This window comes from Myxine glutinosa, chromosome 6 (genome assembly GCF_964187855.1).
Source record: "Myxine glutinosa chromosome 6, kmMyxGlut1.1, whole genome shotgun sequence".
Classification (NCBI taxonomy): domain Eukaryota; kingdom Metazoa; phylum Chordata; class Myxini; order Myxiniformes; family Myxinidae; genus Myxine; species Myxine glutinosa.
The window spans coordinates 16867325-16888359 of NC_136266.1; the positions used below are offsets into that span (position 1 = coordinate 16867325).

At 45.6% G+C, this 21035-nt stretch overlaps 1 protein-coding gene across 1 annotated transcript in view; it reads right to left on the reverse strand.

Moving 5' to 3' along the window:
- LOC137429619 (vasoactive intestinal polypeptide receptor-like) overlaps nucleotides 1–21035 on the reverse strand; it is a 135390-nt gene that overhangs the window by 54388 nt on the left and 59967 nt on the right. The window contains exon 4 of the mRNA XM_068119688.2: nucleotides 5550–5682. Within this exon, the coding sequence (XP_067975789.2) occupies nucleotides 5550–5682 (133 nt within the window). The remainder of the gene's footprint in view (nucleotides 1–5549; nucleotides 5683–21035) is intronic.

Sequence of the window (21035 nt, forward strand, 5' to 3'; positions counted from 1 at the left end):
GAGGAGTAGGAAGGGGGATTGAGGAGCATTGTTGTCATGTGTTATAAAAGGAAAATATTAATACAGGAATGGTGCAGACATGCTCTGGTGTAATGGAAATGCAAATCACGTGACGTAGGACGATGGTGTCCACATATATATACTAGCTTGGCTCGGCTCGCGCGTCGTTACTGAGGAACCGGCTTATGTTAGCTGAGGATAATGACTCTACCTGAGTTGCTGTGTTGTCATGATTTACACCAATCATGATACAAACAATTATTTTGCACAAATGTATTTGTAGTGTTTGTGATATTACATTTTTATAGGCAATTTAAGTTGAAGATTCAGGTTGAATGTTTATTTTTTCAAGAAAGAACCCCTCAGTACATACATAGGGGAGGGGTAGGTGCAGACTGGAAGTTTGGGACGATTGCACCTCACCACCAAGTAATTAAAAACACCTCACAACCATAAAACACGTAATAAAAACACATCACCACCACGAAATTGAAAACACCTCACAGCCATAAAACACGTAATAAAAACACCTCACCACCAAGTAATTAAAAACACCTCACAACCATAAAACACGTAATAAAAACACCTCACAGCCATAAAACACGTAATAAAAACATCTCACAGCCATAAAACACGTAATAAAAACACCTCACAGCCATAAAACACGTAATAAAAACACCTCACAGCCATAAAACACGTAATAAAAACACCTCACAGCCATAAAACACGTAATAAAAACACCTCACAGCCATAAAACACGTAATAAAAACACCTCACCACCACAGAATTAAAAACACCTCACAGCCATAAATCACGTAATAAAAACACCTCACAGCCATCAAACACGTAATAAAAACACCTCACAGCCATAAAACACGTAATAAAAACATCTCACAGCCATAAAACACGTAATAAAAACATCTCACAGCCATAAAACACGTAATAAAAACACCTCACAACCATAAAACACGTAATAAAAACACCTCACAGCCATAAAACACGTAATAAAAACATCTCACAGCCATAAAACACGTAATAAAAACACCTCACAGCCATAAAACACGTAATAAAAACACCTCACAGCCATAAAACACGTAATAAAAACACCTCACAGCCATAAAACACATAATAAAAACACCTCACAGCCATAAAACACGTAATAAAAACACCTCACCACCACAGAATTAAAAACACCTCACAGCCATAAATCACGTAATAAAAACACCTCACAGCCATCAAACACGTAATAAAAACACCTCACAGCCATAAAACACGTAATAAAAACACCTCACAGCCATAAAACACGTAATAAAAACACCTCACAGCCATAAAACACGTAATCAAAACACCTCACAGCCATAAAACACGTAATAAAAACACCTCACAGCCATAAAACACATAATAAAAACACCTCACAGCCATAAAACACGTAATAAAAACACCTCACAGCCATAAAACACGTAATAAAAACACCTCACAGCCATAAAACACGTAATAAAAACATCTCACAGCCATAAAACACGTAATAAAAACACCTCACAGCCATAAAACACATAATAAAAACACCTCACAGCCATAAAACACGTAATAAAAACACCTCACAGCCATAAAACACATAATAAAAACACCTCACAGCCATAAAACACGTAATAAAAACACCTCACAGCCATAAAACACGAAATTAAAAACACCTCACCACGACGTAATTAAAAACACCTCACCACCATGTAATTATAAATACCTCACCACCACTTAATTCAAAACACCTCACCACCATGTGATTTAAAAACACCTCAACGTTATTAAAAACACCTCACCACCACGTGATTCCAAACCACCACAACGTTATTGAAAACACTTCACAACCACGGAAACAAAAGTTTGAGGGAGTCGTTAAGTGACAACACAGACACTGCCCAGATGGGTCGATATATAGATAAATTACTGTACCCGAGTTGCCGTTTTGTCATGGTTTAAACCAATCATAATTCAAACAATTATTTTGCACAAATGTATTTGTAATATACGTGATATCACATTTTATAAACAATTGAAGTTGAAAACTTAAGTTGAAAAATTTTTTTCCCCCCAAAAAAATCCCCCCCAAAAAAAGAAATTCGAAAATTTTTCAAGAAACATACCCTAAGGACATACCGACGGGAGAGATATGTGCATACCAGAAGTTTGGTACGATTTCACAAAACTTTGAGAAAGTAGTTCAGTGACAACACAGGACAACACAACACAGACACTGCACAGATATATATATATATATATATATCACCATTAGAAAGGTAACACACAAGTGCTTAAACTCAGTCTGTAAAATGTTCGTCATGATGTAAAATGTTTTACAATAAAATTATTCAACACAACAATCCTTTTTGAGCTTAATTAAAACTGCAGATGTTGATGTGGACACACCGGGTGTACCCTCCCATCTGTACCTCCCAACACACCGGGTGTACATCTACTTTTTTGGACAACCCTCCCATCTACTTTCTGAACAATCCTCTCCAAGAAGTTCTGTCACTCAAGCTTTTGGGTCTCACTCTCCGCCATGATCTTTCCTGGGAAAACCACATTTCCAAGCTGGTCTCCAAAGCCAGTCGCCGACTGGGCATCCTCCATGGTGCGAAGTCCTTCCTTGGCACACCTGAGCTCCTCAACACGTACAAGGCTTTCATCCGCAGCACAATGGAATACTGTTCTCCCCTCTGGGCTGGTGCTCCTGCCTCACACCTAGCTCGGCTTCAAGCAGTTGAAACCAAAACTTTCAGAATCATTGGAATCTCCCGCGATGAAGCTAACTCCGAGGGCCTTTCACTTACTCACCGCAGGCAGGTTGGTGGTCTTTCTGTCTTCTACCGACTCCTCTCCGGCCTTGCTCCCCCGGCTCTCTCTGTGCTCTGTCCCCCAAATATTCCCACAGGTCGCTCAAGATCTGCCAGCAACCCTCTTATGGTTAAACTGCCGAAATCTAGGCTCTCTGCTCACCTTCACTCTTTCATTCCTCTTTTTTCCCACCTCTGGAACAAATTCCCACACTCTCTTCAATCTCTCTCCTCCCTACAGGTCTTTAAAACAGCTGTTCACCACCATCTCTTATCTCCCCCCATCCAGAACCTTGATCTTTTCTACCCCCGTTAATTTACCCCAGATCCACTTTTTTGAAATACCAACTTCTTTCCTAGAAGTCCTTGCAGTGTCCATGTGTTTTATACTTATCCCACTCCCCCTTCTTTTTCTCCCACTTCCTTGTACTTCTCACCTCCCCCCAAGCCCTCTCCCTCCCACAGATCTCCCGATGTCCCTGCTCTAAAATGTTGTGTTTGTGTGCTACCCCTCTCTCCCCATCTTGTCTACCACTCCCCTTATTATATGTTTTATGTGTCTGTTTGTTTTTTTGTGTGATTAATGTTGGCTCTTTCACAAGCCTCGATCTTGTATACAAAAAAAAAAAAAAAAGATGAGAAAAAATTGAAAAATAATTGAAAAAAATGAATCAGGAAATGGCTAAAGAGACTCCTACTCCCCATCCCCTTACTTTCTCATTCTTCCTCCAAGAGTGATCCCTCGGTTGTGTCCCTCAACCCTGCTGTTGATGTGTTTCCCCATGTCTAGCAGAAGACGACGACAACAGCTCACTTACAAGACAGGAGGCCGCTTTTTTCTCGCTTTCTCTGCAGCTACTTGCAATTGCTATCAACAGGATCTTTAATTCAATTTGCCATTATCCTTTTTCACGGTTTGCACATTCATTAGAACTCCTTGAAAGTCCTGGAAAAAAAAAAAAGCATTTTCCAGTGCTGGAGAGTCCTGGAAAACTTGTCCAAGTCCTTGAAACTCCTGGAAAATCGAGAAAATTGTGTAGATAAAACGAACCTGCCATTTTCCTGGTTGGAATTGCTATTTCCAAAGAAAGAGAGCATTACCAATTTTAACTCCGTTATAATTTTAACTTTGGATTTCCCAAATCCAGCCACAAATGCTTTCTCACACTTCATGTATGAATTATGCAAGTGTTTAAGAAAGTCCCATTTTATGCAGGAGGTAGCTAATTAGCACGTGCACTGCCAATTGTAAAGGGAAAGGAAGAGAATTTGAAGAGTGTCAAAACGTTACTGAGTCATGTCAACTACTAGGATTGACTCGTAAAAAAGTCCGGTCACAAAGCCATACATATCCAGGGTCTGCGAGAAGACATTCAATATCGGGAATATGGGGCGAAGCACACTTGGGAGTCACGTGAGAGGCACCAAAGCACCAGAGCATGGCGTCACATGTGATTGCAAATGACCTGTACAACTCCTGTATGAGGGAACAGGGTCCAGGACAGGTATTTATATATCAGTTGTATTTCAGTTATGGTGCCGCTTCCAGAACAGAACTTGCCCAAGCTGCACGGGTTAGGCAAAACAGGTGTCTGCATCATCTTATCCTCCACAGCTCATGTTTCACTGGGATTTCCCCAGACTGCCATAAAAGCCTCAAGCAGCCCATGCTGAACCCCAAAACCATCTTCTGCCTTTCCACCAACACTTTTGGCTCTTCTCTGCTGGGATTCCTCCGCAAGGTCTCAGGTCTGTGGATCACCTTATCGAGAAACGCGCTCGGCTTGTCTCAACTTTTTTTTTAAATCACAAAACTTTTTTATGACAAACTAGCCGAAAGCACCCAGCGTTGCCCGGGTTCTTTTTGAATGAATTTACTACTATAATTTAGCTTTTACCCGTGGCCGTAGAAGATTGACTACTATAATTCAGCTCAGCTTTTAATTGCGAAATGGGCCCAGCCCGGCCAAAGCGGCCTCGCCACCTATCCGATAACCTTCCCAGGGCCCGTCCTGACATTTTTAGTTCTTTTTGAATGAATGTACTACTATAATTCAGCTTTTACTCACGGCCGTAGAAGATTGACTACTATAATTCAGCTCAGCTCTTAATTGCAAAATGGGCCCAGCCTGGCCGAGGCAGCCTCGACCGGCCTCGCCACCTAGCCTATAACCTTCCCGGAGCCCGTCCCGACATTTTTTGTGTCAGAGGTTTCCTCCTATCTTTCACCGTTCAGGAGATTAGCGCGTGCAGACAAACAAACAAACAAACAAACAAACAAACAAACAAAAACTTTCTTTTATATGTATAGATGAGCTGGAAACGTTCAAGATTGGGGCCTGATTAATGACAACTAATGGGACAACCCCACAAGCATCCTGAATCTTCTCCATACCCAACCACACCATGTTGGGTCAAACATTGCAGTTCTCACTCTCCACCAAGGCCGTTCTGGTTCACACCTATAAAACCTGTATCTACACTTGTTCAGGATTATGTCAGGTGATTTCACTCAACACTCTCATATGTTTTGTCGGAAAAATACATAAGATTGATAAAAAGAGCACCATCTAAAAATATACAACCATTTCTTTTTTTTTAAACGATTTCAAGAAAATATAGCACATGATTCCCCACGACCCTGCCCTCCTCCCCATCCTTTGAGAAGCTCATAACAATAATTGCAAAATAAATCGATTGAAAGGGATTACATACGAGGAAAGTGATGCATTCGTCGGGATCATCGTTATGGAACAGCAGCGCATCCTTTACGAAGACAGAGATGGCACGCAGCATGTAGGACACGAAGAGATGCATGTGAATGTAGTTTCTGGTGCAGTGAAGTTTCCTGAAACGACAAACCATGTCCATCCCAGTTGATGGAGACATTAAAAAAAACATTCGCTTGTGCACACAGAACATTGTCCTGCCAGGAGAGTTCACACCACACCAATCTCATCTCCAAGTAAAACATTTACCTGTTTCAGGTGGGATATAACAGGTCACTATTGTTGTGCTTTCATTTTCAAAGTTTCATGAGAGAGAGGAAATAAATACAAAATACACACAATCTCGTTTTGTGGATTACTTTCACTAGGCTTCTGTACATTCTGATGAATAAAGGTGCAATGCAATAAAATCTTACTTATAATGAGGTTTTCTTCTGCAAGAACAACGTAACTGTAGCACACCAGTTTTAGTTGCACTTTAAACGCATAATCGCTTTGAGCTACTGTTATAGTTGAAGTTTACAAGGCCATAAAAAATAAACTCTTACGAATTTTATATATATATATATATATATACATATATAGATATATATATATATATATATATATATATATATATATATATATATATATATATATTATATATATATATATATATGTATGTATGTATATATATATATATATATATATATATATATATATATATATTGTTGCGGTTCTCTACGCCACCCTTAATCCCCTTATCAAGGGGGGATTAATCCCCTTGTCTTTCTGGGCTTGGCGGAACCGAGACTTGAGACGTCCCTCCCGGACACACGCTGAGTAGGGTTTCGGGACTACTTTTCGCTCATACCTAATTCCCCGCGCTGCCCTGGGAGCGAGGAAACAAGCCTCGCACGAACCACGTGTGGTTTGAGTACGCCGAGCGGATTGCGTACACGTGGTCCGCGCAGTTACTTAGATATTGGAACCCGATTAGAGCGGTTCTACCCGTACCATGCTTAGCCAATCGAGGAAACCACAGAAACGGTCGAATCAGGAAGAAAGGAAGAACAAACGGTTTAATTATTTCCCACACGTTTATACAAGTTCAAGGATGAAGAGACACAGAGCAATCCTTAAGCAGTCTTAACTTATCCCTTGGACAACGGGCCCGTCTCACACTCACACAGGGAATTGCAGATGGGCAGGTGTTCCCCAATGCGTCCAGAAATGGTCCCCGTCCGGCTCTCCACGGTCCCCGGCACGTCCTGCGAAGATGGTGGCAGGTGAAGGCAGGGACTCGTAGCGCATCTCTCGTACAAGCAGATGATGGGGCGGAACGGCAGAGGGCGGACTTTAGTGCGGCTGGCAGTTACTCAGCCTTGCTCACTCGCGCATCTCAAATGCGCTGTATTCGTTATAAGTGCGTCTGGCTGCGCCCGCGTATCTGTACCATTCGCACACGCGGCCAACTAGTCTTCTTCGATACACTCCGAGCTGGTTAGCGCACGCGTATCTCGTGCAAGTGCGTCAAGTTCATCAAGTTCTTTCGCCAATCCTTTTGCCGCACGGCCTCTGCTGTAAGTCCTGCGTTCCTTTGCGAGTCCTTTCGTGCTTATCCTCTGCGAGTCCTGTCGAGGGCTTTCGCGCAGCGGTTTTATAGCTACGCCCCCCCGGGCCTTCTGGAACTCACTCGAACCTTCTTACCACGCCCTCTGACGCCACGCCACCATCACCACCTCTGAGCTCTGATTGGCGGCTCGTGCTTACCGTCATCGCTTCTGCCGCTCCACCCTCGACACCGCCCGACCTTCCTCGGCCTGCCTCGTGTTAACTTGCCCAATAATCAACCAATGCTTAGCAAACTGGATCGAGGCTAGGGTCGCTGGAAAATCGGTGGCAAGTAGGGCCTATTCTCCTGGCTCCTACTCAATGCAGAACTAACAAAGGAAAAGGACTAAGCTTACAAATACTAAGACATAACTATACTATCGCGAGGCTACATGTTGCTTGTGTGACTAACTATGGGGGGCAAACTTTAACCTTTATTAAACTCACTTGACAGACTCAAAACCGCAACACTGCCCCCCTCCCTCGTCAGACTCGTCCCCGAGTCGAACCTACAAAAACTGGAATGACCGGTTTTGAGAAAGAGTCGGGACTAACTTTTAATTCCGTGTGACACTTAGATGTGGTTCCCCCTAACATTTACTCTAACCCGTGTATGCGACAGTTTTACAACACTAAATATGTCCCACCTACTGCGTTGAGTAGCTAACTGACAAACTCACGCCCACAATTAACCGAATTGCGGAATTTATTCTCAAACTAAACATAAAGCCGGTGGGCAGCATTTTATATACAAGCACAATACCTAACCTTATTTACAGTTCTATGACCCAGGACCTGTCCTTTTTGGAAAGAAAATTGGAGGGGAAAGAAAGCACAGCAATGCACAAATACACATTTCAAAAGTCACATTTCACAATTCACATTTGCTGGCGTCTGGCATCTTCTTCTTGCTTCCTGCATCTTCTGTGTGCATAAAACTTACAGTTCTTCTTTCCTAGCACACCAACAATAAAAATGTACAAAAAGTGTGTTCGTTTTTATTTTGCCAGCAGGACCAACCCTATGTGGTCCAACTGCGTGACATTGATGCCACTCAAAACACGTGGTCTGAAGATGCAAGGTGAGTTTGCAGCAAAGTGATGCACAGCAAAGTGTAAGGCCACAAAACCTGTGGTCCATAATGTGTAATGTGGTAATGTGCAGCAAAGTGTCTGTGGCAGCAAGAGCTGCACATGTGCAGCAAAGTTATAACAAATGCAAGGAATACGGCAGCAAAGTGTCATGCAGTTCAGCTGCACAGGTGTAGCAAGGTGCAGCAGGGGTAATGCACATGTGTAGCAAGGTGCAGCTGCACAGTTCCACCTCCAAAATGGTCCTGGGGTGGGGGAGAGACAAAGCACAACCGGCAAAGCGGAAAGGGCACAGAGGTACACAGCAGTACAAGGTAATGCAGCATGAGGGGCGCAGGAGAGCGAGCAGAGCAAGCTCGTCCCTAACCGTCCGTGCCCCCCAACGTCAGCTTGCACTACCCTTGCCCTTCCCTGTATTTACAAATTCGTCACTACGTCCTGTCTCCCATATCCCCCTCTAAACCAAATTCGTCTCCCAATCCCTCCCTGGAAGGAAGGAATGGAACAAACACATTGTCTCATCACATCGAGATGCGTCTCACTTACTCAAATCAGTCACTTGGTGCTGGTGCGGAGCTTTGTCATCCTCGGTGAATGGATGTGGATGGCGCGAAGGGAATTCTCTTCCTAATTACACTAACGACATTAACTTTTAAACTAACCCGGGGTCATGCCCTGCCAATCGGCCATCTTTACACTATGTGGTTCTAAAAGCCGAATTCCCCATTGACCACTCTGCGGTGCCCTACGAATTTGGGTCTCAATCCCCAATTTTTCACACTGTGCCCTTGCACAATTTCGGGGCTGGGTCATGTGGCTCCACTAGCAGGTCTACCTACCTGCGCACCTCCGCCACTGAAGTCGCCACCCGAGCTTACCTGCTCCTGCGACTACCTAAACTGGGGAAGGCCCCCCCTGGCTCTTTACCCCTCCGATGCCCTCTCTGGCATTGGGCTACCCGGGTCCTTTGCCTGGATCCTCGGGCCCCATTGAACAACTACTCACAACCCTAACTGGCTCCCAGAGCCTACCTGCGGCCTCAACTAGCTGACAAACTACCAGCGGCGGAGTGCTCCAATAACGATATGCACCAACAAAGCCACACACCCAGCCATTCACTGACTCATGCACCCAACCAAAGCACTTCATGCCACTTCCCGCACCACAGGTGTCAATATCCAAACAATTTACCTAAGCGCTCTACCTGGCTTTACACTACCCACCCCGGGTATTCGTGAATGGGTCCATCTCCCCCCATTCACTCCTTCGCACCATGCATTCCACACCTTTTATTCCCACCAAGCATTCCACACCATTTATTCCTCTCGCACACCATTGATCTCGCACACTACTTCTCTCGCACACCTTTTGTGCTCTTACACCTTTTCCCATTCACTCCAACAAAACTCCATCTGTCTCAATACACAATTCCTGGTTATTCTCAACCAATTCCTCATTTGCTCAATACACAATCCCTGGTTATTCTCAACCAATTCCTCATTTGCTCAATACACAATCCCTGGTTATTCTCAACCAATTCCTCATTTGCTCAATACACAGATCCTCACACACACAGCATCATCGAGCTGACTACTTCCCCTAAAACTCGTGCTTCCCCATCTTCCCTTTACACTAAGCACTCCCTCGTCATTATCAACCAGCTAAGCTCCCTATGTCCGCACTATTGTTCAATGTCCCTACTTAAATCTTGTCCCTACTGTCTGCTGTTTCCCTAACAATTAACCGAGCCCGCCCTCGGCTAGCTTTGGTGCCCCATGGAGGTAACCATCGCTGGCCCTCCATGTGCCTGTCACTGCCATCCCCCTAAACTAATGCTCATGAGCCCAGAATGTGTGGGGAATGGTGATACCACCATTCCTCCACGCAGGGCACCATTCCCCAACACTATTGCTATGCGTCCACTACTGTACTTGAGCCTCTCCATGCAGAAATACATCGTCATCACAGCTCAGCTTCGCAAAGCCGAGCGATCAGTGTGGGTGGTTTGTCTACTGTTGGTTGGGTCCGTCCGGCATTTTCGATTCAGGGGAGGAGGCATTCATGGGCCGAGGTGCAGAGGCCCATCCCTGCGCGAGGCCTTGTGGTCCCACGCACGATGGCCCAACCGCCCACGGTCGGAGCACCGCAACCGCCAGGGGGCACAGCTCCGAACTCTCCAACCCCCCCCCCCCCCCCTTGAACCGTGCCGATTGCCTTTCCCGCCAAGGCGCGGCACCGACCATACAGGGCGGGGCCCGGCACGAACCGTGCACGTCGGTCCTTGTGAGACCACCGCGGCAACGATCCCCGCCGGTCCCCGCTGCAAACAAAGCACACAACTCACCGAGGGCCCACGTTGGCTATACGTCGCGCTAAACGCTACCCCGGTCTGTGTCGATGCTCGAGCCGCGTTCTCACCATACGCGACCCATTCCACTCTCGCACACCGAGGCGCCCCCATACACTCCATGCATTCTTTTAAGGCACTCTCCTGTGCACACTCTTCCCTTACACACTCAGGTGCACACCACCCAGGCGCACTCACACCATTTGCACACTCCATTATCACACTCCCTCACGCATACCCTGGCGCTCTCATACCACTCACACACTCTGTTACACACTCGGTCATCGTACACCCTCGCGCACACTCTCCCGTTACGTACTCCGTAACGTCCACGGGTGTGCACTCTCCTGGTACACACCCAATCACCACCATATAATCCTCCTCTATCCACCATATAATCCTTTTGCGATGTCGAATTGAATAAAATTTTCTGCCCATTTCAAAAAAAATTAAAAAAATTCTCATATATCTTACTGTCTGGTCAATTTTCTCACCCACTGTGACTCACTCTCGTCAATTCTCACGGTTTGTCTGAGTGCAGGTGTCCTGTTTTACTCCTTCCTCTGTTGGTGTGTCTAGAGATGCCCTCTGTTGACAATGGGACAATGATGTTGTCAACAACCAGGCCACAACATAAAACAGAGATCCGCAACATCCTGGCCGATTAACATGTCCGCACTCGCCACCCGACGTTCTTCTACAATGACATTGTACATGGCACCACAACAACGATTCCTTCCCCGCTGCCATTCCATTCTCAACCACATTTCCAGCGAAGATGACATCTCTATATTTCACACCTTACCTTCCTGGAACAGCTGGTGGTCCTTCGAGAGATGCATTCTGATGTTAAATCACTTCAGCACCTGAGCACTCAATTGGCCCTCCATGGAATCGCACCACAGACTTACAATCAGACAGACAGACAGACAACAGAGGCGAACCACAAGCCCCAGAACTCAACCAAACTCGAACTCACTTTCAAAGGACACCACTTCTCCAGACAGGCGCAGTCTAATCCACAGTATCTATATGCCAACCTCATGCAGAAATCAGCACCCCACCTCTCCAATTACCTCCTGACATTGGAAGGGATCCAATGTGATGACCTCGTCTTCCTTTCAACTCGGAGCATACTGACGTCATCTTACATTTCCCCTGTCCCATATGCATGGGACTATAGGAATTACGATTGAACATAAATCAACAACAACGTAAATCAACAACAACGAAAATCAACATAAACCAGGCAGTTTCTCACCAGCCCTGCCACCGTCCTTGTTCGCTCTCCCTCTGTGAAACCTGCAAACCAACCTCTATCTGGAGCCTCACAAAGCCAAAAGTCGGGCATGTTTATTGCATTCCACGCAAACTGCAACCTTCAACCACACGAGGTGCCAGCCACACCTCAACCACGCCGACAGTGCAGCCACCCAGACCCCTAGCAACACGTCCCAACTTTAACACAAGGCCTCCACCACGAACAACACCGTCAGGTTGTGGTTAACATCTCACACCAAACCACCTTCCAGTAGAACATTCAACCCAGACCACCACAACTCACCGCAGGTGCACCCGAGCACACCTGCAACCCCCCCAAAAATCAGTGTTTCAGAAAAATGACTCCATGGACGGCCAGAAATCCAGGCAGACACAGGGACACACACACACACAGGGACACACACACACAGGGACAGACTTGCCAGCCCGAGCCGTTTCGTCCCTCCGACCTGGAGAACGACCGAGAGAGCTCAGAGCTCCCGTCCTCAAGTGAGTCCTGCGTTCCTCTGCGAGTCCTGGCATGCAAGTCCTCTGCGAGTCCTTTCGCGCTTATCCTCTGCGAGTCCTGTTGAGGGCTTTCGCGCAGCGGTTTTATAGCTACGCCCCCCGAACCTTCTGGAACTCACTCGAACCTTCTTACCACATCCTATGATGCCACGCCGCCGTCACCACCTCTGAGCTCTGATTGGCGGCTCGTTCTTACCGTCATCGCTTCTGCCGCTACACCCTCGACTCCGCCCCGACCTTCCTAGGCCTGTCTCGTGTTAACTCGCCCAATAATCAACCAATGCTTAGCAAACTGGATCGAGGCTAGGGTGGCTGGAAAATCGGTGGCAAGTAGGGCCTATTCTCCTGGCTCCTACTCAATGCAGAACTAACAAAGGAAAAGGACTAAGCTTACAAATACTAAGACATAACTATACTATCGCGAGGCTACATGTTGCTTGTGTGACTAACTATGGGGGGCATACTTTAACCTTTATTAAACTCACTTGACAGACTCAAAACTGCAACTATATATATATATATATATATATATATATCTATATTATAATAGCCGTAGATGATTCTGTCTGTCTGTCTGTCTGTCTGTCTATCTGTTGGGTGTCTGTCCGGGGTGTGGCTTACTCGGTTTGCAGAGTAGCTCCACCCATAGCTCCACCCATTCTGGGAGTGGCTATAAACAAATATCCACCATTTTATTAACTCGCATAGCTTTGAGTCCTGTTTTGTAGGCCCGTGGTGTCTTGCTCTCCCCCAGTTTTATTTCAAATCAAATTCGATAAATCATTTCATTTTTCACAGTCGCTAACATAGTTTTAGACTCGGTTGAAAAAAAACGGGAAGAAAATCCGATGAAAGTTGCCGTTTATAGAACGAAATGAATTCTCAAAGGCCTGTAACTTCAAGGCCATTGAGTCTCTCTCACGCCTTTATCTCCAATCTAACTCACCATATGATTTCATTTTTATCGATGGTTTTACTTTTAGACTCGGTGTCAGCAATAATTGAGAACAATCCACACACGCGGGAAAATGCAGAGATATATTTTTTAAAATCGCGTCATGGTGTATCATACACCGCCCAACATGACACCGCCGGCAATGTGTCGATATATATTAAAAATTCGCTTTTGCTTTTCCGTTATGATATATTACTATTTCGTTTGATGATAGTCGTCACAAAAACGTCAACAATGATGCCGACATATATTTCTTCGTTTTTATTTCATTCAACATATTAGCCGGAAGTAAAATATGTTTCAGGAAATTACCGAGAGATATTTCTTCGTTTTTTTTATTAGTTATGTGCGCATACACTTTAAATAGGTTTATTTGAAATCTTTAATTTTCCACAATATAATTTACTTGCCATTTATCATTTGATGATTACGAGACAAATTCCTCTTGAGGATCGTGACAATTCATGCGTTGCGTGGAAACTTCCATTTCCAAAATGAATGAGACGATCGATGAAGAACGACTCGGTGTCACCAACGCGGGAAAATGCAGAGATATATTTTTTAAAATACACCATATCACCGCACAACACCGCCCAACAGCCAACAAGTATCATACACCGCCCAACAGCCAACGAGTATCATACACCGCCCAACATGACACAGACAGCAACATGTCGACATTATCGCTTTTTCTTTAAACCGAGTGAACCGAGCCGAACCGAATACACCGCGTGAATTCACCGAGCGAATTTCAGCCAATTCCACCTATTTCTTCGTTTTTATTTTATTCGTTACCAGCAGAAGTACCCAGCGTTGCCGGGCGGGGGAGGGGGGAAGGGCACGTACACTTTAAACATGTATATACATGTGGGATGTGGGATATATACATGTGGGACATGTGTACGTGTGTGTACGTGTGTACGTGTGTGTGTGTGTGCGCGTGAATATGTGTGTGTGTGTATATATGTGTGTGTATGTGTATGTAGGCTAACCCCCGCTCTAGCAGGGAAAATGGCCTTAAAATGCATGTTGTTGTTGTATGTGTATATACATGTCTGTGTGTGTGTGTGTGTGTGTGTGTGTGTGTGTGTGTGTGTGTGTGTGTGTGTGTGTGTGTGTGTGTGTGTGTGGAGATGTATGGAGATGTATATATGTGTATATATGTGTATATGTGGATACATATGTGTATACATATTTGCATATGTGCATATGTGTATATGTGTCTGTACGTGTGTGTGTGTGTGTGTGTGCATGTGTGTCGATGTACGTGTGTGTGTATGTGTATATGTGTGTGGGTGTATATGTGTGTGTGTGTGTATATGTAAACATGGGCCGGTGTGTGTGTAAAGTGTGAGGAGGTATTGGAGAGGAAAATGCAGAGATATATTTTTTTAAATCGCGCCATGATGATAAACGAAAATACACCGCCTAAAATAACAGTCGACATATATTTAAAATTCGCCATACACATCCATGCGGGAATCCCACGGGCATGGATGTGTGTGACATTTCGACATATTGAGTTACATGCTGCGCCTGCACATTCAGTTATATAAGATGGTTACTGGCAATTGATCACATCCACAAATGATGTAATCCACACAATTTATGTACTTTACATAACGTTAATAGGAATACATGCCCGTGTAGATGGGAAATACAGTTTGTTTGAAATAAATCACAAATATCAGAAGAAAGTTTTTTAAACCATTTTATATAACTGAATGTGCAGGTGCAGCATCGAACTCAATATGTCGAAATGTCACACACATCCATGCCCGTGGGATTCCCACGGGTGACCCCGCTAGTATATATATATATATATATATATATATATATATATATATATATATATATATATATATATATATATATATATATATATATATATATATATATATAAATAAATTGTTACGGACACGGCTAAAGATATTGCTTGACCGAGCGGAATGGCCGCCGTGTTCGTACAGTTAACCCGATTACCCCGAACGTTGGCCAAATCGCGTCACAGATATTCAATTGGGGAAAACTCTAAAGCGATCGAATGGAAGGAGGAAGAAGAGGACGAAGACGTACAGAAGAGGAACAGGATTTATTAGTTATACCACACAAACGAAAAGGAGCAGTCAAGGTTATTTACAGCAGGTGACACAGTGCAAAGATTAGCTTATCTAACTGGCTTACTTATTCCCAGACAGACCACGGACAAACGGACAAGGCTGACTCACACAGTGATTGATGGTAGGTAGACCGATGGCACAAGGTGCACCTTGGCTCGGAGACAGGATACAGCTCAGTCTTTGGGAGGTCTTTCTTAATGGCAGAGGTCTCTCGGCGCTCGGAGGGTGCGTCCTTTCTCCTTCAGCTCTGCGCGCATCTGACGTCACCACTCCCTCTGCTGCGCATGCTCAACGGGGAGTGAAACGCCCTCGGCTGGTTGGTTCCGCCCCAACTGGGGGCCGGTCCGACGCTTCCATTGGGTGCGGGGATTACCGGGCTCCGCCCTTGACGAGGGGCCGACAGGGAGCCCCTGTTTGTTAACCCCGTCGAGCACATGGCCAACCAAACCAAGCCAACCAAGCCGGAGTGAGGACGCGCACTCCCTGCGCTCGTGGTTGTTGTTGTTGTTGTTGTTGTTACTGAGAACTGTGAGGAAGAGCTGCGGGGAGGTATTGGGAGGTCCTAAACTTCCTAACGGTGCCATACAATCACATTCTGGTGCAACGAAGGGTCAGAATAAATGGAAACGAATCCTTAACTGACATAGACTAAGAATAACTAGCAAGATGTCCTATAGTTGTCTATGTGAGATGCGGTGGACCTGGATGCGACATTTAATGGGGGGAAATAGGGGGAGGTCGGGTCTACAGAGTGTTGTTTACAGAAAGTGGGACTAGGGAATGAGGGATTGGGGAGAGTTGGGAAGTATTGAGGAAATAGGGGAATATTTACAAACGGATATGGATGGATGTAAATCCCATATCCGCAACAATATATATATATATATATATATATCCAAATATATGTGTAGTTCTCCAGCTTTCAATGAGCGCAAGTAATGACGTCACTGCCATGTACATACGCTCTGCCTGTCAAGCTCTCAAGAGAACCCTCTGACAGAGCAGAATTTTGATCTTAGTTCAGATACTGTCATAGGTGTATGGCGGCTCGTTGAAATATGATGTTTCAACATGGTGATGATATGATGATGACATGATGATGACAACATGATGTATGATATATATGATGCTCGGCGGTGTATGATGGTATGAAATCGCAAAGTGACTGGTATATAACCGAAAGGTTTTCAGAGTCATAAGTGTATGCAGGACTCACTGCGTTGCCCTGATGAGCCCCAAAAGGGCGAAACCAGGTCGGTAACTGTGAGTTTTACATACACCTATGACAGTATCTGAACTAAGATCAAAATTCTGCTCTGTCAGAGGGTTCTCTTGAGAGCTTGACAGGCAGAGCGTATGTACATGGCAGTGACGTCATTACTTGCGCTCATTGAAAGCAGGAGAACTGCACATATATTTGGATTGGTTTGCTCCCGGCTGCATCCAGGGGATTCCATATAATGAGTGGATACCAGAGGTAATGTGCCATGTGGCAGATGGCACTTATCGCTCCCATTAAGGTACAGCATAGCTGGATGGGATACCTTAATGGCGGTTCACCACTGATGGTATGAAATCGCAAAGTGACTGGTGTGTGTATGTGTGTATGTGTGTATGTATATATATATATATATATATATATATATATATGTCATTATGCAACTTCATACCATCAGTGGGGAACTGTATAAAGTGGTATAATTTATGCACATGATGCCAGCGTCATGTTGTAGGGTTAGTGTGCTTCTTGAGTTAAATTTAATATTCCTGACTGCAAACATCCTAATTGTTGCTGAGCAGGGCAGAGACAATGTGACAGCATGGCAGGCGACACTTGTGCAGCAATTGCACACGTTGTGCATCAATTGGTGCGGGTGAAACTCAATCTGTGCCTTGCTTCCGAGTCAAGTTATGGGGTTCAACTTGTGTATGTTAGCGGCTTAGATTGGTCACAAATAAACAATTCGCAGCATGTTGTCCTGATGAGGGGGGGGGAGCCCTCGTCGGGACGGCAAGGTGTTGAAGTCGTGGGGACTCCTATGGAGGAGGGGTCCAATTGTATGACCATGCATTCTGGCCCTTCGGGGTCAGGATGCATGTGTTTTGATTGACCATGTGCTTCAGCCTTTGGGTTGAGGTGCATGTGTATGCCAATGGGACAGTCTTGATGGATGGTGTGCCTTGGCCGTGGGGTCAAGGTGCACGTCCAAGGCTGTTTAAATGTTTGATTTTTTACCTTTTTTATTTTAAAAAGGCGGCCCCATAAGGCCCAAAATGAGGGTGAAATATAGATCGACATCTCTGCTTTTGTCTATTTGTGACCATATAGCTTTCATCTCAGTCTGCAAAGACTTGAGTAACACGTGGATGCCTCGAGTTTGGAGGTGATGTGTTGGTAGAATTTATGCACATGACGTCAGCATCATGTCATAGGGTTAGTGTGCTTCCTTAGTTGAATATATTGTTGTGGTTTTGAGAAATAAAGGCAACCCCCCTTGAGTTAGTTGCACCACAACATGTAGCCTTGCTTTAGTTCAGTTATTTCTTATTAAATGTTAAGTATAGTCTCCTTCCCAGTGTTAGTATGCGTTGAGACAGGTAAGTAAGGGTAGGCCTCATTGGGCCTGGAATGCCATGTGCTGGGCCTGGGACAAGTCTAGGAGGCCCGAGGGAGGAGCCGGAGGGAGTGGCCAACAACGGCGGCCAATAAGAACTAAGGGGAGTGGCCAGCAACCGGCGGCCAGGGGACGTCCTTGGAACATTCTAGTGGGACTCCGGGGGGGGGGGGGGCTATAAAACCCGGCCCAGGACCCCCGAACTCTCTCTCCGTGGCCATGCTCCCACCACGCTCTCTAGCCAAGCTCTCTCCGTGGCCAAGCTCCCAGCGCGCTCTCTAGCCAAGCTCTCTCCATGGCCAAGCTCCCAGCGCACTCTCAAGCCAAGATCTCTCTGTGGTCGAAGCTCTCTCTCTGCCCCGGAACTCAAGAAGCTCTCAGTGCTCTGCCCAGATCTCTGCGTTCTGCCCCTCCTCCCTGCTGCCCTGTTATAAACGCTCTCGCAGGACGATCTCTCTCGTGGCCCTGTGCTCTAACGATCTCTCCTGCCTGGACGCCCTGCACGTGCGCTTCACCTCGCTGACTTCGGGACAAGCTGTGCGGATTGCCGTGCGTGCACGACTGGAGGCCGACATCCTTGCCGCGAACATCCTCGAGGGACATGCCCAACGAGCCGTCTGGGGCGAGCAGCACCAAGCGGCCGTGCTTTGAACGCATCCTCTTCTTCCTTCCTTTCCCCGCGCGAGTCAGAGGGCCCTTGTCCGGGAATTAAGTTAAGAACAGTGAAGTTTCTATCCTGTGTCTCTTCTCTCTGGCCATTGTACAATTGTGTAATAAACCTGTGTTCTTGCTTCCAACTTGGCCGTTTACGTCTTTTCACAATTGGCCTCGCATTGCACGGAATAAAACCGCTCGATCGGGTTCATAATAATTAACGGCACGAGGCACGTGACACGCAAACCGCTCGGGCGTATCAGACCAGCGTGACTCGTGTGAGGTTCAGCCCCCGTCCTCACAGCGGCGTGTGTATCGAAGGTACTCGGGTATTTGACCGGAAACCCTTCCGCGCGCTCGCTGCGGCGTTGGCGGCTGGAATTGCTTAGCAATCCGCCCCCACGAGTGTAAAGTGGGTAGCGGCCTCGTGGACTCGAAGCTCGAGGGGGAGGAGGGTTTAACCCCCCTTAGTACGTCGACGGGCTCGAGATCCGCAACAATATATATACAGACTTGGCATTTAATATGGAATATTTTTATTGTGGGGGTGAACTTACTTTTCAAGATGTCTTAGAACTAAAAGTTCATTGGAATTATGTTGAAATTATTCTAGATTTTGTTAATGTGACCTTTAAAAGAAACAAAAACCACATTTGACATTTCGAAACAAATAAATTGATCCTTGAAAGTGATGTAAACTGATATCGAACTCAATTCATGGACAGAACTGTGTTAAACTTCTGTACGTTTTCCAGAAGTATCGCTTTATTTTGCACATTAGCCAAAATTTTTTTTAACAAAAACAAAAGTTAAATTACGACTGGGATTACGGACAGTAAAATTACAGTTCAGTACTTCGTGTAACCCCCACGAGCATTCAGGAGAGCACGTACACGTTGAGGCATGCTGTTCACGAGATTTGCCAAGGTTTGGACAGGAATCGCTTGCCATGCAGTGACAATAGCCTGCTGCAATTCACGCACAGAGGTCGGCTGCTGGTCCAAGTGGTCGATTTGACGCGTTAATTCTGCCCACAAGTTCTCTATCGGATTCATATCCGGGGACATGGCAGGCCACTCCATATGCTCTACACCACGGTCAGCAAGAAAGTGTTGGATCATGCGAGCACGATGAGGCCGTGCATTGTCATCTTGGAAGACAAAGTTTCCTCGAAAGGCTGCACGAGCAAATGGAAGCAATGTTTCTTCCAGAATGGCCCTGTACTTGAACTGGTTCAGGTTTCCATTCAGAACAACCAGGTCAGTTTTGCCCCTTGCATGAAAAGCAGACCAAACGGTCACCCCACCACCTCCAGCTTGGACTCTTGGCACTATAAAATCTTTGTTGTAGGCTTCATGCACTTGTCTGCGCACTCGGACGCGGCCATCTTGACGATAGACCAGAAATCGAGACTCATCACTGAAGATCACGTGATTCCAGTGTCCTGGCTGCCATTGACGGTGCTCTCTGGCCCACTGCATTCGGCGCTGGCGGTGTTGTCTGGTCAGGCGTGGCTTTTTCAGGGGACGCCTGGCACTATAGCCTGCTTGAACCAGTCGTTGGTTGACTAGCCTTCTGGATACAGGCACATTTGTCAGTTGCTGCCACTCAGCCCTAAGCCGATTAGCTGACTTAGTACGGCCATTGCGGACTAACCGGTGCAGCTGGCGATCATCCCTCCTTGTGGTTCTGTGGGGACGTCCTGGCCTCAGTATTGGAGTAGGGACACCCCTCTGAGCATTTCGTTTCAGGATCTTTGACACCTGACCTTGAGTGATGCCATACTGCCGAGCAATAGTACGCTGTTTCATGCCGTAATTTCGTAAAGCCACCACTCCATGACAAACAGCATTGTCGAGTTGACGGACCATCTCCAGGGGAAGCGGCAATAACTTTTGGAGATGTGCAGCAGTTGTTTTCCACTAATACAGAACGCAACAACCCTTGTATACCCGATTTTGAAGCCAATCATCAAATGCACCTGTCCGTACATTTTGCCACGCCACCTGTGATATAATCCTGTTGTTGACTTCTTGCTGCGACAGACAATCAGTGACATGGTTCTTTTAACAAATAAATCACCAAAGTGTAAAAGAAACTCACCAGATTGTTTTCCTGAGTTAAGAAAGTAAACCCAAGTCAAGAAAAAAAAAATTCCATATTAAATGCCAAGTCTGTATATATGAGATAACCTGCGTCGTCGGTGAAATATAAAGGAAAGATCAGGGTGAAAAATACACCATTTAAAAAAGAAAGACGATCGACGTTTTGGGCATACCCCTTTGTCAAAAACACTGTAAACACTTGAA